General features: G+C 38.7%; 1 protein-coding gene across 5 annotated transcripts in view; it reads left to right on the forward strand.

Moving 5' to 3' along the window:
• Nucleotides 1-18,962, forward strand: part of RUNX1T1 (RUNX1 partner transcriptional co-repressor 1) — a 115,298-nt gene that overhangs the window by 90,094 nt on the left and 6,242 nt on the right. For all 5 annotated transcript variants that reach the window (XM_063172613.1, XM_063172621.1, XM_063172637.1 and 2 more), the window contains 2 exons: nt 5,352-5,420; nt 11,318-11,508. In XM_063172613.1, coding sequence (XP_063028683.1) covers nt 5,352-5,420; nt 11,318-11,508 — 260 coding nt within the window. The remainder of the gene's footprint in view (nt 1-5,351; nt 5,421-11,317; nt 11,509-18,962) is intronic.

Below are 18,962 nucleotides of genomic sequence, written 5' to 3' on the forward strand. Positions count from 1 at the left end.
TGAGTTGAAAAGTAATTGAAGAAAATTCTGATGGTCATTTTGAACCAGTAGACTTTTTTCCTGCCAAAGATTTTTCTGCTTCTTTTGATTTGACATCACTGTAAATCATGTTGAGCCTGGAAGTTTGCAATATCTGATCAATATTTTTCTGTTGCTATTTTTAATTAAAAAATTAAATTAAATACTTGATAATTAATTTTAATTCAAAGCAATCCCAATACACACATTAGCTATCTACAACAGGTTACAAGCTCCCATTATTCTCCAAGAATGTGCTGAAGGTAAGAGGGTCTTTTCAGTCTGAATAATACATGTTTATGAAAGTCTAAAAATGACTCAGACTTTACATATATATTCAGTTGATTAACTGTGATGGTCTATGAAGTGAATAATACATCATCTGACTCCTCCATTTCTGCTGAAGAATTTCAGTACTACATATTGCAGCAGGACTGCAACTTTCATCCTAATAGTGAATAATTACCCATATCAGACACTGTATACTGAAATACACACAGTAGGATAAATTAAAGATGAGGGTTCTTCAGCATCATGGGTTATAAACAAGATCTATAACCATACTGAGTGCAGCTGTGGCTCTAGATAAGTGGAGCAGGCACACATCAGAAGGTCTGCAGCAGTGTTGATATTTTGTGTCTGTTGAATTTATCTGAATGGAAATCTTACAAAATAGAGTTTGAAATCTCCAGCTGAAGAGTGCAATACCTGCAGGATTTGCCTCAGGAAACCAGGATTCTCAGAAGTCTATGAATTTGTGAAACACACATAGGTTAGCCATTTCTTAATACATTTCTAAATGTTAACCCTTTCAGACACTTTTTATTTTCTCTAAAGCTGTTCACCATCATGTTTTGTGTCAGCCAGAGCATTCCTGCCAACACGTATCTGTTCATGCTGTGATGATAAACCTGTTCCTTTGCCATTTGCAGATAATCAGCAGTGCTGTGATATGCATGATATTCTCAACATGAGCAAACCATAATACTGTGAATACCACAGTAACATTTATAACTTGTAATTCTAGAATGTAAAGCCTCTGTGATACTGGTCACTGATGACATTAAGTATTGCTCTTAATCCACTCTCTGCATGGGAGGCTTGGGCTCGATTGTGGCTTAGTGAACTGCATGCTGTTAGTAGGGCTCCAGCTGCAGAAACATTGCATGTGTGTGTTCTCAGTGCTCAGCTCTGACATGGCCTCTGCTTGAGGATGATTCAGTAATACTGTACCTATGTGGCTTTTCTTTTCTTTTACAATGAAAAAACAACAACTATATTTTTAACACAATTTCAAGGGGTGTTGCAATAGCCAGAAAAATGTATTAGAGAGCAAAGAAGGGTAAAGATGTACTTAAAAATACTGGGAACACTTGCCCCCCGGCCAGGTTTGCAAGGTAGTCTCATCAGCAATACCCACCTTCAGATCTCTATTTTTCATTATGTGGAACTGGCACATTTTTGAACTTGACTCTTACAAACCAGGCAGTGAATATTTTATATTTGTTGCTCTGAGAATTTTTCTGGTTTGTTTTCTGTGTCCCACTAATGGTGTTACATTTATTATAGGCTAGAATGAAGCGGAACTTGCATTTGAAATATGGAAACCACATAAATACATAAAAAGTCATATATATTTAATCTGTTCATGGCTGCTTATGTGTAGCTTTTATTATTTTTGACCCTCAATATTCAGTACAGCATGCAGGGTATTATTATCACTGCCAGTATTTTCATGAATGCAGTAAATTGTATAAGATCATCAAAACATCAGCTGTTCATTCCATTTCTTAATACTTTGTGTTATACACTTGCATGTCAGTGTCCCATGCAAAAAACCTCAATTCTTTTGTTTTGCCAACTTACCTTCTGTCCTTCTTTCCAAATGTGAATTAGACTCTTTGAGATTACTGAACAATTCTTTTCTTTCTAAGTCTTTCTATTCTGTTTTCTTAAGTTTGAGCCTTATGATCACATAAGACTTCATATAATTTATTTGGTCCTAGCTTTTCATCTCAGTTTCAATTTGCAGATCCATATTTATGGCTGCTCTCACAACTCTCCACATCTCTGCACGTCGCTCTCTTTCAGCACCTTTTCTCTTTATCTTAAAACCATCAAAAATTTTCATTCTAATGTGAGAGCTGAAACCAATGCAATTTTTTTTTATTTTCTTCGTGTGTATTCTCCCACTCCAACAACTTTTCTACTATTTCACAAATTTATTTCACATTACAATAGAAAACTCCCATACCATTTTTGATATCAAAAGTCTCTTTTGTTTTTACCTCATTTAAACACTTACAGACAAGTACAGACTATTCTCATTTACATATATGCTTTTTATTTTCCTTGTTCATCTTTTTCCTTTGGTTCAGTAGGAACTGGACTAATTACCAACACATGCTTTCATGCCTTGCCATGAATTTCAAGTAAATTCAGTAGTGTACATACTTTTGTTCTGCATAACGGTACTGTTGCATTTTCGCCATTAACAAACCTTTGTTATAATGTCTGACATGTAAAGCTTTTCCAATATCCTTTTCTGAATGATCTGCCTTGTCACTTCAGATTATTCTTATTGTTGTCTGATTTCATTCAGTTACATTCTAGGCAGCATTTACTTTGACTTCTAGGTTAGTTATTTAATATTATGCATTGTCCTCATTATGGCTTTTTGCTGTTGCTTCTACATTTAGTATTTTAGGGGCTTCATTTAGCTGTGTTAATCTTGGTTTGAGATTGCTAGATATCCAAGTTAAGATCTTTTGTACTTCAGTTTTAATGAGCAATTTTTGTGATACTTAAACTGAAGGACTCCTTACCTTAAAAACACTAATATGTAAAATTTATATCCTCTGGTCATTTCCTGTAGTTTAGCCTTAGAAAGAAGATTGTTTTCACAGACTCATCACCACTGCCTAAACAATAGACATGTTACTAAAATTCTTCTGGCTTGGAAAATATGGTTTTTATTATCTTCATAAGTGCTTCTTGTCTTTTTTGTGCACCATTCCAAACTATGGGAAAGTCTCTCATAAGCTCTTGATTTAAGTCTTCTTGCAGAGGATCTCATTCCTCATGTAAATAATTTGTGGTTGGAATAAGAGCTTGATTGATGTTTATGTTTTGGAAATTTTAACAATTATCTGGCAATCTGGTCATTTATGTCATTGAATTCCATTTTTGGAAAGTCATGTGTACCAAAAAATCGGTTCCACATCTCTCTGTCCTTTTTCTTTCTTTTCCTTTTTTTCTTCCCCTCTCCCCACTACCCAAAACTAAGAGCCATAGACTTGAATCAAGGTTATGCTCCCCTTACACTGGATGGTACCTTAAATACCAGACAGGAAAACTCAATACAAAGCAAAGACATGAATGTCACAAACCCCTTGTTTTGCCACATTTGGAGCCTGGTTGAGTCTGTTCCTGCAGGTATTCCATGAAGAGCAAATAAGAGTGGTTTAATTTTTTGCCTTTATTTTTCATTAGCCTTCACACAATATTTTCTGCTGTTGCCTCTGTCCCCCTAACAGAACTGGCACTGTGCCTATAAGTCTAAACTGTACACAGGGCTATTCATCATCTCCAGAATTATGCAAGCCAGGCCATACTGAGAATTTTCCTATTTTTCGTATCAGGTCTGAAATCCTCTATCAAGTTGATTAAACCAATATAAATAGCTGTTTTGCAAAATCTACACACACACACACACACACACACACACACACACACACACACACATACAGTGTTTACTATTTTATGCTTGAGAGCTGTGAAGGTTCGCCGACAAAATCTATTTTAAATTGTTGTCCCATACTTCAGTGACAAACAGAAGAGCTGGGTAAATCCACTCAGCTGCCTGTCAGATGGGAAGATGTACTCCCAGTCACTGTCTGCAGATTTTGATGCTAGAAACTACATCTGTGAAACAGTGCACAGGAATTCCCTACTCTCTGTTGAAAAAGCTCCTGTCATTTCCACCTTTATTAGCTGCCTGCAATATTGTCATCTTTTAAAAGCATTTAAGTTTATGTGGGCTGCTGTATGTAAACAGTACTGTATGGATACATGTAGTGGTATAAGAAATTATTTGCAAACCCTGATGTTTCACTTTTTCTTAAAAATATTGCTTTTTGACCAAGTTAGTGAATAAAAGCTCCTAAGATAGAAAACTGAATACATTTAGTCAAAATTAGTATTCCAAGAATGGCAGGTATATTCTTGCTGTATTTCAAGCCCAGACATCAAACTTCTAGCAGCATCTCCAAAAACATTCAAACCTGTCTGTAATGTAACAAATCAAGTTATTTTCTGTAGGCAATTGAATTCTGACACACTGGCAATAGTAATCATGGCAGCGAACTTAGTTTTATGTGTTTGGTTGTATTTTTTTCATTTTGTCCTCTATTACTTTGAATAATAGTTAATCAGTTTTTAAATTGCATTTGAAAGGAGCAATTTCAATTTCATGTGCTGAGGATCTCTATGCTAAATTTCAGACCAAAGTGAATTTTCTTTTTGTATCGTCTGATCTTAGCTCTTTGAAGTCCCTGTGAAAGGGATCTTTCTGATTTCAAAACTCTTAGACCCAGGACTAAAGGTTAAACCTTAAAAAAAAAAAAAAAAAAAGGGGAGAAGGGGAAAGAGCTGTCAAAGTGTGATTGAAATATATGGGTGAATTACGAGCTTCAGCTCCAGTGAGGTTGTTTGGCAGCTTGTATTTAGGGCCTTAACCTAAAGTTAAAGGTTCTGTTTTTCAAGCTCTTGCAGCTACAGTTGCCACCATGGGCTCAGATATAGGAAAGCACAGCTCTGAACTTAGAGAAACACCCCTTTGCTTTTCTGTGGACAACTTATTTGATCACTGGAATGACATCTTGACTTTTATCTGCACTCATAAGTACTCATTATTTTGCACAGAGCAGAAATGCCAGACCTGCGCTGTTGCCCTTTCTTTTTCCTTTTCATAAATACAATGAGAAAGGACAAAGCATGTCACTCCCTCAGTTTGTCTTGCAAAGCCTCCCTTAAAAGTGTGGATACTGTCATACAGAGTTGACTCAAAACACTGTAAAATAAAAATAAAATTAACATCTTCACTTGGCTTAAGATGAGACCTTCAAATTGTAAGAACTGATCTGATCTACGGGACGTTCATGAGCTACGGCTGTGGCATCCGCTTTGTTTTGAGGAGAGAAAAGCTTCACTTGATTTCTTTGTCTGAGCTGTAATTAAAGAGAAAAGGTATTTTTCTCTAAGCCTTGTTCTCAACAAGCCAGCATTGCTTATGATGCTCTTTCTTTTTCCCTGTTCACCCCCTCCTCCTGCAGAATCTCATCGGGAATTCCTTCACAGGCCTGCGTCTGGATACGTGCCAGAGGAGATCTGGAAGAAAGCTGGTAAGAACTGTTTAAAAACACCAGCTTAGTCGTCTGGCAGCTGTGTGCAGTTGTTAATGCACTGATGTGAGGAATTGGGAGGCGGGGGAAGGGCTTACTAGTAACAAGAAGAAATTGTGTCTAATAATCTTAAACTGGAACTGATCGGGACATTAAATAATTTTATAATAGAATCATCTGCTGCTATAGTTAGGGGAAATATCAGTACTTCCAATGTGGACCCCTATTTTCAGGGCTTCTAATGGTTTCAGGATGAAACTTGATATGTTAAAAGTTTGTCTGTTAGCAATTTAAAAAAAAAAAAGAGGTTAGTGTGGGTGAGTTTTTTTAAGCTTCAGGGTTCTTACCTAGTTAAAGAAAGAATTCCCAAAGGAGGGGAAAAAACCCAAGTACACCTGTTAATAAAAAAGATTTCAACTATGCAAAGTAACCATTCTTAATTTAAAAAAGATTTTGTGCTTGTCAGCCCCCAGTGAAGCCTGTGCTCATAAACCTGCAGAGTGTGCAATGAAGTCAGCAAGTTCGCATCTCTGCAGCTGCTCTGGCTGTTTGCAGGGCATTGACAGCATCTGCCTGTGCCTGGAAAGCACCCTGGGCAGACCTTGTGGTTGTGCAAAGTTTTCTTAACTCTGAAACTCTGCCTGAGCACAGGAGTTTGCTGGCAAGGATCCCACTCTGGTGCTGCAGCTGAACCTTTGCTCTTCTGACACTGACATCAGAGCTTCCTTGTTTTCAGAGGGGCCAGGAGGCAGCTCTTGAACTCCTTCGAGATAGTCGAGGAGCTATTTATACACCCAAACGTGCCCCCCTGCTTTTGAACACCTGTATAACCATGAAGTCTGCAGCAGCTGTCTGAGCAGCAGTTAATGATTAAATGGCAAATATGCAGCAGTGTTGATGCTTTCTGATCAATTCTCCTGTAAATGCTTGCTGCTTTCCAATGTATTTTAAACTAGATACACACCATACAGGTAAAAATGTTATGCTGTTATCTTGTTGCATCAGACAAGAAGTTGTGTTTTGTGTGTAATGTGGGTTTATCATGTAAAGTCTACATTTTTCAATATGTTAATGTTTTAAAAACTATTGTATTTTCTGTGAAAAATAGCAAAACTTTGTACATTTTCTTGGTTTTGTCCAAGAAAAGTGTAGCCTTTATAACTCAGTGCCCAAGAATATTTTCATATTGCCATATTTATGTTAACATTTTAAATGAAAAATACAAAAAAAAATTGCAATCCCAGGAAATCTCACTATGAGGAGCATTATTCTGCTAAATTTCAAAAACTTCAGTCCTCTTGCAAAATCTAGGGTTTGATGTCATTTGGCATCAGGTAATTTATGACTTGTGGATTCAATACATTAGAAGAAAAAGATTTCTTCATAATTAAGACAAGTTAGTAGAAGATTTTGGCCTGAGTTATGAAGTTGGATGTCCATTCCCACTGCACATATTCATGAATGGTAGTGTACAGGTCCTGTGATGTCATCTTGTGAGCATATATGTCATCAGTTCTTTGAAACAAAGTTTTTCCTTTGGTCCCATTTCCAGTCTCTTATTTTCAGGCTGATGTGGGTTTAAATCAAGTGATTGTGCCTGTGAGTTGGAGAATAAAAGAAGTGTGACTCTGCAGGATGCATACCTTTATCTATTACTACATCTAATCAAACATTAGAAAGCATACTGCTTTCATAAACCATGGTCTGCATTTTTAGGAGGGTGTCCACAATTTCATGATGAAGGCAGTAAAGGTGCAATTTGGCTCTCTGAGAATAGGCCTCTGATGCTATTTGAGATGCTACATAGTTTCCTGACTGGGCAGCTACTCCCAGTGTAGAAGACTACAAATCCCTCACAGGTTATTTCTTTTGGTTCAGTGTGGCTCTCTTCTTGTGTCAAATGTCTGTAAACACCAAAGTGCCGAGAGCTAAATCAAGTATGAAATTCTGTTTGGAATGCAGAATCCATTACACTGAAAGAATGTGGCATAAAAACAGCATGTGGAGAAGAGATTCACCTTAAACTTTTGGAGATTGGTAGACTCCAGTGTAATTCTTAAAAGTATACCAAGTTAGGCATGTGCTTTTGTGGCTGCTGGACATATTATGCAGTACCTCATGGGTTAAAGCCATGAACACTTATGGATGGAGTGTTCAAGACAAGTTCTTGGTGTTCCTCAGTAGTCAAGAGAGAGACAAGCAGGTAATGATGATCAGTCAGATCAAAGGTTGGATGACTTTCTCTCTGGGAGTACAAAGTTCCCTTTATTAAGTACAGAGAGGGTCACAGGCCCATTGTGGGCGGCTGCAATAGCTTCTTCTGTGTCATGTAGAAACTGTCTTCCTGCCATCCCTGTCACTTAGCCAGGACCAATGCCCATGGCAGTCCAGCTGAAAACTCTGGAGTTACAGAAGAGGAATGAAATGACCGTCCTTTGTCTCTACAAGGGCAATAAGTGTCCTGGGCCTTGTACAGAGGTAGTCCTGAGACAGATGATGCATTTTGGGATATAATGCTGAGATAACTTTTTGTCACCAACTGCCAATGGCCACCCTTACCAGGGTCAGCCCGAGAGTGAGATGATGCAAAATGCTGGGGTGACACAGGACTGCATATCTGCCCACCACCTTTCTTTTCTCATCATGTGCACAAATGTGTTGATGAGGTGAGGGAGGTGACCAGGAGCTGGCTGGTGAATCATCATTTTGGGTGAAAGATAAGTACCTCTCTTAAGTCTGCTCCAAGGACTTCAGACCATGCTGAGTAATGCCTATTCCACACAAGCTGTTTGGTTCCTGGAGCTTCTCTTGTGTGTTAATGCTGCTCAAAGGGGTGGAAGATGTCAGTTGCATTCCTAAAATGAAAGTGAACTTGTGCCAAGAATGCTTAGGCAGAGGATGCAGGTACGGGGATCTTCGGTACTTGGTTTTAAAAACTTGCAGATTTCTGCTCTCTGATACTGGAATCTAATAACTCTTCCTTTTCTGGAAGGACAGGGAAAGGAAGGGTGCTGGTCTTTCTTGGTCTTCATAGCTCAGTATTGTCAAGGGAAATAAAAATCTCCTTCGCCCTCACCCATATCACAAACATATCTTAAACTATGAAGCTTGGCTATAAAATATCTATGCCTATTAATATTCCATGCCTATAAAATATCAGTAGTATTTAGTTTGAGAAGCTGTAAAGAAGATCAATGATAGAAAATTTTGTCTATTTTTTTATGTGTTCATGAGTTTGTAATATATTGAAATAATGATGGTGCATTGTGACCTGACACATTTTAACTTATTTATTTTCACACTTAGTATAGCACAATGCAAATTCTGTCATCAAAGTTAATGGAAATATTAAAATCCAATCCGTAGTCTAAGCCAGTCAAAAATATCAGTCAGGCATATGGCCTCCTAAGCACTTTCAGGCATCTTCATGCAAGAACATGCAAGAAGTGTTGCAAAAAACTTATGCAATATAGAAGATATGATATAATTTTCAGTTTCTATATTTGGACTGAAAAGTAGATTGTCTGGGATGAAAAACTGCAATTAGAAGTCCATGTAAAAATGTTGGAGCATTTTGCTTCTGTTTATTATAAGAAACTGGCATTTCTAACCACTGCAAACACCTAACTGTAAAACTAAATTTATATGATGTAACAAAAGTGCATCATGTCATTCAAAAATCATTTCTATTAGTAGCAAATATCAGCAAGAATACAGATTTTCTTAAAGAAATCCATTTTGTCAGTAACTGCAGTTCATAGACATGAAACGCTTGTATTTAAGTTGCCTCATTTTTCTGAAAATGGTAATAAAATTGCATCTGTATGTTTGCCTGTGTATATTTCTTTTCTCATGATCAGTGAATGGTTACAGTTGGTAATAAATATTCAAGCACCTTGCAAATGTCCTACCAATTCCCTTTGCTGATCTCCGTGTGCCTGTGGGACTAGAATAGGAATGCATAATTTAAATATAAATTGCCTGATTTGCATATACAATTAGACTAGCTGTAGCTTTGATCGTAAGCAAAAATTATTGTCCTGTATTGCCACTTAGATAGAATTTTAATTCACCTTGAATATTCAAAGGAAATTAAGCCTTGGCTGTATGGTTGAAGGGTATGATTTTTTCCTCTCCTGAGGCTTTCCCTAAACAACATTTATGGTAGGGTAATATAAGGGCATATTTTCAGCCTCATAAAAATAAAGGCATAAGTTTTATTTCTAAATCCCACCCCACCCCCTTGAAAACTTGAGTTGAAACATCTCTTGCAGATATGCACACATGTAACATGCACACATACTTCTCAAGAGAGCTCTTCTTTCATCTTAGTTCAGTTTTAGTCAATACAAAGCTTAAAGTTAAGACTTTATTGTAATTTGCTTAATAACTGAAAATGGAGGCTTCATGTAGACATTATTTTTTAAATAATGTGCAGAGCTATCAGATGTAACTCAGGAGAGTGACTGAGTACCTGTACATCAGATTTATGTCTGCATGTTCGTGCACACAAGTACATGGGCTAAATACTAAATCTCAAACACATAACACCATTTCTAATATTTAGATTTTAATCTACAGTAAAACATTTTAAATAGAAATCTGTGGCTTTAATTAAACAGAACATTTAATTAAGGTAGGTTTTAAGTGCATGAAACAATTAAGTGCAAACACTTGAATGAAACATGTCATAATTAGTTTTAATAGAGTGTTAATTGGTACTAGGTTTGCCAAGTTAATAATTACCGCTTATTAAATTTTCAATTAATCATTGTCATTTTGCTTTGAATAAAGATGAAAATTAGATAAACTAATTCAGGGGGAGGATGGTTTCCTTGTTAATTAGAGCAGTTAATTAAAAAAAAAAAAGAAATTACTTGTTTTAGTTGTCAATTAAAAGACTGTTCATTAGTAAAATCTTTGCACTCTTCTTGCATCAAAAGCCAAATAACTAATTTGAGACAATCCATGTTTTCTGGAATAAAAGATATGACACTAGTATGTACCAAAGAAAGGACTCATGCTACCATGGTTGTTTTACAAGAAGCATGAAGGTTTGAGTTTAATGAAGCAGAGTGCCCCTGCTCAGTGTTAATTATGCTCCATAGTCTTGCTGGGCAGGGTGTGCTCAAGAGCTCAGAAGAGCCAGGAAGTCAAGTCTTCAAGTATAAACATTGATTTGAAAGACAGATCAAGAGGTCAAATGGATGTTAATAAGCAATTTTTTTTTTTTCTCATAGAACAGTATGTCCAAGAAAAGATACTAGACCAGTGATTTAAATTTTTAAAGTAAAGTCTTGGGGTTTTTTTAACTTCATGTATTTATGTTTTAAAATACAGGGAAAAAGTTTTTAAAGACCACAAATCCTGTCTTAATTTCCCCAAACTTAAAAATACATTTTTTAAAAAGTCTGTAATATGTCTTCAATAATAGTTGTCGAGTATATGCATATATCTGCTGTGCTGCAAAACTGATTTTCAGTGTTCAAAAAGATGGCAAATAAAATGGACCAGGGATCTGAAACTATGGTACCTAAAGAAGTACTGCCTGAGAATCAAAATAGCAAGAATCATTATCAGTGGTAGAGAATTTGATGATGGGGAAGAAGAGAAGAACCTCAATACTTCCTGAGGATGCTAGAGGAACCAGGTTCCTCTGTGTCCTACTCAGAATGACGACTGTGGTTATAATTGAAAGTAATCTCAACGTAATGGTAACAACAGCGGTGCATTTCCCACGTCGGGCCCAGGAAGGCGTGTCCAGATGCGCTGTGCTGATGCAGGTTCTGTGTCCAGATGTGCTGTGCTGACACGGGTTCTGTGTCCAGATGTGCTGTGTGACACGGGTTCTGTGTCCAGATGTGCCATGCTGACGGGGGTTTCTCCCTGCTTTGCAGAGGAAGCTGTCAATGAGGTGAAGCGCCAGGCGATGGCCGAGCTGCAGAAGGCGGTGTCGGAGGCGGAGCGGAAGGCTCACGACATGATCACTTCGGAGAGGGCCAAGATGGAGCGCACTGTTGCCGAAGCCAAGCGCCAGGCGGCAGAGGACGCCCTGGCTGTCATCAACCAGCAGGAGGATTCAAGTGAGGTAAGGACATTGCTGGGCAGGTGTCACCTCTGCCTGCAAACCATTGGTGTGTCTGAGCTGGCTTTAATCTGTGTGGCACAGGGCATCAGAGCCCACTATTAACTCTTTGCACAGCTATTCTGGATGGGTATGTCAGGCATACACCAAGTTCCAAATTCTCTTGGCTATGTTGTAATTTGAGCCCAAAATGGCTAGTGAATTTGAGCTCCATTCTCGGCTTTTAACTGCTGCTCAGGGTTACATATAATTTTCTAATTTGACTTTTTGTCGGAACCCAGGAAATTCCTTTGGCTGCCCTGGAGGACTCGAGACCCTGTCAGGGGGCTCAGAGACCTTGGCACAGAGCCCAAGACCCTTGTGCCTTTGATTAAGCCCTTGGAAAAAACAATTACCAACCTTATATGAAGAATTACAAGCCATGAAAGTTTAGCTAGAATGATAGTGAATTTATCATGGGGTGAAAAATATATTTTTTGGGGGTTTTAGAATGGGGGTTCAGGGAGCAAGATGGAGGAATCTGGACATGTCCAGCCTTTCTCCTTCTTCTTGGCCTACATCTTCTGCTGTGATGTTGGCGCTTTTAGATTGGTTTAGAGTAGAAGCTCACTGTCTAACATAGGTGATAGGTATTGCAAAGTAATTGTAAACATCGTACACGTAGTTTTTAGTATAAAAAGATAACACCGCCCCGGAGCAGGCAGAGTGCCTCTGATTGTCCTGCTGAGCAGACCTTGGCAGCCCAGGAGAAAGAATTTTATAGATAAGATACAATAAACAACCTTGAGACCGAGAAATGAAGAGTTCTGACTCCTTCTTCAACCGCTGGGCTGGGAAAAGAGACTTTCTAATGTATCTTGGGGTCACTCTGACCAGCAAAAGTCCCGAGAACTTTTCAGTGGCTTCTATTTAAAGCTCTTCAAACAACCATACTGAATAGATAAAAAGATGCTCAGTGGAAAACATCTGACACTGAAATCTAATTTAAACAAAGAAATTATTCATAATAGAGATTGTAGAGCAAGGTGGCTAAAAACTTGTCTAGGAAAAGTGTTGGATGCAGAAGCGATTAGCAAAAGATGATGGCTCCTGTAGGACAGAATGTGAATGTAAATTTGCAAGTGTTTCCTTATTTTGAATGTATTGCTTTGGCTGCAGGGAATATTTCAGAGTTGATGAATGGGCAAAGAGCATTTGTTAGAAGAAAAAATAGGCTGAGAGATCAAAGAGTAAAACAAGAATAAGTATGTTAAGCCTTGATATACTTTCAGACCTGAGAGCGGAAACCTTGAATTGTTATGATACAGGACACCATGACTATGTGGAAGCCGGGAGTGAAAGAGCAGTGTGTGTTTGACCAGTGCTGCAGCAGTCTAGATAGCAATTAAATTTTATGCTTGTTAAAAAAAAAAAAAGAGTCCCAAGTTAAAACTGCCCTTAAAAACAGACATGACAAGGAAATTTTATCAGTTGTATATAATCTCCATTTCTCAAGACCACTGAAATGAAAGAGCATTACCTTCATGAAGTATTTATTGTTTGTATATTAACATCTTGACTGTAGCACACTTTTTAAAATAACTTCTAAACATCACGGAGTTGGGGAAAAGAGTCGGTGACAGTCCCTGTTACATGGGGACCTACATGTATGCTCATGTCTAAACACTTTGCATGGGCTGGATGGGCAGTGTTGTAGAAGAGTCACTTAAGCTGAGAGATGCAGATGAGCTACCTTCAGCATGCTGAGAACACTGGCAGAAATCACCAGCACATAAGTCAGTGGCATGCTGCAGTATGCATCTGTAATTTGAGGGAGCGTAAGTTTTTAATTCATACCAGGCTTCTCTGGAGATGAAAGACCATTGTGGGATCACTGAATGCCCAGAGTTTCTCCTTAATGTGTAGCAGATGAATAACAAGGAGACAAAAGGAATTGATTTTCAGCATCTGAAAGTTTCTCAGGAAGAAAGGGACTAGGGGAAGTATATGTACCCTTTAAGTACTAGCTGTTCCATTGTAGATTAAATGAGACATAAATTCAATTTATTGGACTTTTCTATCTAAGATACTCAAGGACATTTTCCTGCACTGTTCGTAGAAAGGACATTTTTCTGACATAGCATCATTAAAGAGCTTTCATTTTGTATGTGTATATATATAAGAGATTCCTATTGTTAAAACCAAAATTACAAAGGTAAATACCTTTAGAGGAAACAGCAAATTAAATCTATTTAGTGACGTGAGCAGGACAGAGGAAGTACTTATGTGCCAGTACATACAGCCCATTTTTCCACAAGCAAATGGCAAATGTGAATCCAAAGGAATGTGTAGACACTTTGTGTGCTGTGAATAACTTCTGAGCAGTTAAAGCTCTGGAAAAAGCCATGTAACAACATCTTTACTTCTTCTGCAGCAGAACTGATTATAAGGTTTTTCACTTCTTGGGAACAGGACTTTGGACAAGCAATTCTTTTAATTGCATTCTAATGAAATGTGGCTGTTAAGGTTATAGATGTTCTCAGAGCTCTGTGTCCTCAGGGAGGTTACAAGCCTCCTGGACCTAGAAATGAGGTCTAGTGTCCTGATCCTGCAACTTTCACCCCTGTGGTTGTCAGGGTGGCTGGTTTGAGCCACAAGTTTTAGTAAGCCATCAGAGAGAAATCAAGTTTGACAGTTTGTGTTTACAGGTGATTTATTAGCTGTGAAGGGAGATGATGGCAATGCTTATTTGAGTTAGAGTTATAAGAACTTCCTCTTCAGCTTCTAATTTTGACAAACTCCAAATACTTAGGGCAATGCTTCTCACAGTTACCTGTTAAGTCAGGCTGGTTTGGATTCCTTTGAGGGTGACTTCTGTAAGAACGGGCTGGACTTTTCCTTCATCTTTGGGGACAGGAAATCAGTTTGCCACTGTTTGAAAAGTGTTTCTTCAGAGATGAGATTCTGTTTTTCAGGTTTGAGGAATAAAACTCCACATTTGTTTTGGTATTAATTATATCTTGGATCTCTCTGTGGACATTGCTCCTCACTTGTCTAGGTTTTAAGTCTGCATAAATTATCTGTTTACAGCTTTCAGCAGAACACTTATAGCAGCACAGATTCCTGTGCACCTAAGACACTGGAGTAAAATTTCTAGAGCTAGAATATTTCCAGTTTCAAATCTGAGACTGTTCCAGTGCAGCCTCTGAAGTCTTGCAGGTCCAGGGGGAGTGCTGAGCACCTCTCCTCATTACTTACCCATGTTGGGACATTGCTCTGATGCATGCAAGAAAGCTCACTATAGGCTGCTATGTAACCTCCATGCAGTTCCTGACAGACAATATTTCTCTCATGGGTGTCATTATTTCTTTTGGCTGTTGCAACTATGAATGGAGATGAGAATTTTATGCCAGATTTGTAATGTATCAGATACAATTTTCGACTAATATGGCCACTCCCTGTCTATTGGCAAGGTTTCTCCCTTGATTTGTTATTCAGTAAAATGCATCCTGGACCTAGCTGAGGCTTCTTGAAGCTGTTCTGGTGTGAGAATTTTGTGGTATGATTTTTAATGCAGTCTGCTGCAGTTCTCAAAGTGTTGACTAGTACCAAGACTTGGGATTTTTGTGATTATTATAACGCAGCCTCCTAATCCAAGACCTTTCAGAGAACTTTCAGAGAACAAAGAAAAGTAGATCAGATTTTTTATATTTTTTGTTGGTGTTGCTGATTTCTGTGTTGGGTTGGGTTTTTCCCCTGGTTTTGCTTGGTTTTTTCGGTATTCTGTTTTGCTTTGTCTTTAACCCAAAACAGTAGGATCCCTGAGTGCAAGATTGCCTTCAAGAAAAAAAGTGAAGTTGAGCATATTAAGATGATGAGGTCAAAATTCCAAAATAAAGAGGACACGAGACAGTAAGAAGACTAATAGGAGAGGTGTAATACTCAGAAGCATCTTGAATTTTAAGAAGTGGTGTGCAAGATTTTGAGAATGACCACATTGCATAGCATAGGTAGAATTTTTGACTCTGACTTGAACTCCTTTGTTGAACTATTGTTCTTTACTTACCTTAGAGTTGTTCAGCATGGTTTAACTAGCACTCCCACTGCTGCAGTGTCTGTGCATTTACTTTCTAAACATTTTCATAGTTTCTGAACATAAGACCTTGCAACTGACCTGCTAATGTCCATGCTTTTCTGTTATTGAAATTGGTTGAGGACCAGCTGACTGAGCAGGCTGTGGCTGGAAAGCAAAAGGACCAGGACAAAGCCTACCTGTCAGCATGGCTGTTCTGAGCCACGAATTATTTCTTTACCAGTTCCTTACAGTTGCTTGACAAAAAATAACCCATTCATCAGTAGTTGGCTTGGCTAAGTACAGAAACATGTGTGAGCAGCCTACTCTGTAATGACTGCTGTGCTTGCTTTGGCTGCAATGTGCTGCTTTGCAAATCAATTTTAATAGTGAGGGTGAACAGTTTAGCAAAGAGCCTGACTGCCCAGATTGTAAAGGGGGGTGGGATCATCATAACATCTGACTTTCTGGTTTGGTATAAAATGCCACTGAAAAATCTGACACTCAGTGTTATCCCTCAGTTTTGAGTAAGTTGGGGGCTGGGGACAGGGAAGGAGCACAAATGTTTCAGTTCTCTCTACTTAAAGCAGATGCTGACATCTGCTCAGATAAAACAAGTATGTAACTGGTCCAACACTGCTTTTAGGAGATGTGTAATGTTAGGGCTTGTTTATATTGCAGTGGTTCATGTTATATGTGAAAATCACACCTGACATTTTATAGACAGCTGGGTTCAATCTCTGCTGACCAATCCATTGAGACCAGGACCATGCCAGCAAACCTGACTCTGAGCATCAGATGGTATGGTTCAGGCAAGCCTGGTTTTCAGGCTGGTATTAAGTTTAATACCTATGTCAGCTAATGTTTAATTTTTTGGCAGAGCATCTCTTGGAAAGAAGCACATCATGCCTTGCAGTGGTGGGTAGTACAGAGGCACCAGAGCCATGTGTTCTGCACAGGATCAGTCCAGATGTGATGTGAGCATTGGCACTGCCCCAGACTGCTAAGCTAAGCCTGACTCGCCAGCTTGCACGGCTCTTCTGTGGGCTGCTCTGCACTTCTGTTTGCAGGATTTAGCTACTCTCACTGACTTGAATGAAAGTTCATGTATTTCACTCAATAAACAGTGGCTTGGGCAAGCCTGGAGTGTTCCATGATAGGTGTAACTTTACTAGAAACATCTAAAAGTTTGAATGTCATTTTGACACAGTGTGGGAATTTCCAAAGTACCAATATATTTCCCTTTCTAATGATTCTTGTATAAAATTCTCATAAACAACTTTGCTGGATTTTTACACTGCTATTCAGCAGCTCATACAGTTCTCATTTACGCCCCTGTGGTTTCAGTGCTTTCTAGATGTTCCTTCTCTTGTGGTTAGCAGTGGTGGAGTTTTGAATGTCATGGGTATTGGAGAACTGGGAAAAATCTGGGTTCTTCATACCAGCCATACTTGCTTTCATGGTAAACTGGGGAAATCCAGAATTTCTCAAAGATTACAGAACAAAGAGGTTTTTTTAATTTATTTAAGCAAGCTGTATACTATCTCAGTTGGAGTGTCAGAGGAAAGCAAATACTCAATTCTGGTTGAATATTTCAGAGATGAAAGCAACAGGATGGGCAGAATTACTGACAAGTGTATGTTTTGGTGCTGGAGAACACAGAAATGGAGACGTTTTGTTTTTAAGAATTTTGATGAGGGCAAACAGGAGTGTTCAAAGATGGAAGCTTAAGTGCATGAGAATTGAGTTTGACCTAAGATAAAGCTCTGACCTAAGACTGATGTTCCTTGTCAGTTGAAAGAGGAGGATGAAATATGATCAGTGGCATAAATTTGGAGTGAGAGTCCCATCTGGTGTAATTTAGCTCAATTTCATTGCATTAATGCATTTCCAAGGTAGTGAAGTTAAATTGAATTACGTAGTCTGAGAATCTAGCTTTTGTATAACCTCACTTTTTCACAGGCAAATCAACACAGTGTTAAACTGCAGTCCAGTCCTTCTCATGGTTTTAGCTATGTGTGGAACTCCGCAGAGCATGAGCTGGAAGTGCAGTGTAGTAGATGACTACCTAAAGACAGAATATATAGACCAGCAGAGGCTTTGAGAGATTGGCCTCTTCCTTTTCCAATCCATGATCAACTCTAGCTGCATCATTCCCCCTGCTTTTCCTGTGCTTTAATGATGGGGATTCTCCAGCATCTCAGGCACTTTGCTCCTGTTCTTAACAGAATTTTGATCCTGTCGCTTCTGCTAATCCTTGTAGAGATGGATGTAGACATTCACTGCAGTGATGTTTGGGTGCTACTGCTGCTTTTAGGCTACCATCTCATATTTAAGAGTCTGAGTTCATTCAGTTTCTTTTCACAGTTTATGTTTGTCTGACTTCTGGTTAATCTGGTTGCCTTTCTTCAGGTTCTTTCAAAGTCCTGTTTGTCTTGCTTGATTTTCTGTATTTGAAGTGCATCATCTCAACCTTGATAGGCCTCCCAGCTGGATCTTGCCAGTAACAGGAGATAGTCTTAAATCAGGACTAAGGCAGTCAGTAGTTGTGGCCATATACCCTTGTATGAAGATTGCCATCTTGTCATCAAGGTGACCATGGCCATGTGTTGTCCAAGGTGCTGTGTACACACCTCAGCGAGGGGTCTCTGTTTTGCTGGTACCTGGTAGAGCATCCCAGAAAGGAAAATACCCTGAGTTCAATCCCACAGTGAGGTCAGGCTTTGTCTGTGATAGCTGCATCTGCTGGAAAGACACGACCAGCAGGGGTGTATGAAGCACAGCCCAGGCTATTAGCTGGCATCTCGAGCCTGGCTTTTCTTTGGTAGAATTTGGGGCTATCAGCCAGCACTGGGAACAGAAAGGATTTGTTTCCAAAGCTTGTGGTGCCCGAGCCTGGTCTTTGCTGCTCTTTTTCACTACTTGCACATGGGAAGGAGCAATGAATGGTCACAATGGCGAGGGCTGTGTGGGACAGGGAGTTCTGCACACCAAATCCAGCTGCTGTCTCAGTACAAGCTCCCTGTGGTGTGTGGTTTTATGTTAATTTGCGCTGTAGTAATTTTTAAACGCAATAAGTTGCTGCATAAATGTGATATGTAAAATTTATTTTGAAATTCTTGCATTTTATGTGGTTTTATTCCCGTAATTACACTAAAGCTGTAATGACCTGTTAAATTAGAAATAATATGTCCAATGAACAAAATCACATACCAAACAATGTAGGACACATTAAGTAATCATGTAAGGAGCCAGCTTAGTACTTTATCACTTCATTAAAGTCTTGCACCTATGTATCACTTTTTATGTTCTGTACCATCTGATAGTTAACTGATGTCTACTTTAATAAGAAAGTTAAATCAATAGTGTTAGAATTAAACTACTGACATCAGTACAGATCATGTGG

Source organism: Melospiza melodia, chromosome 1, assembly GCF_035770615.1.
Source record: "Melospiza melodia melodia isolate bMelMel2 chromosome 1, bMelMel2.pri, whole genome shotgun sequence".
Taxonomy (NCBI): domain Eukaryota; kingdom Metazoa; phylum Chordata; class Aves; order Passeriformes; family Passerellidae; genus Melospiza; species Melospiza melodia.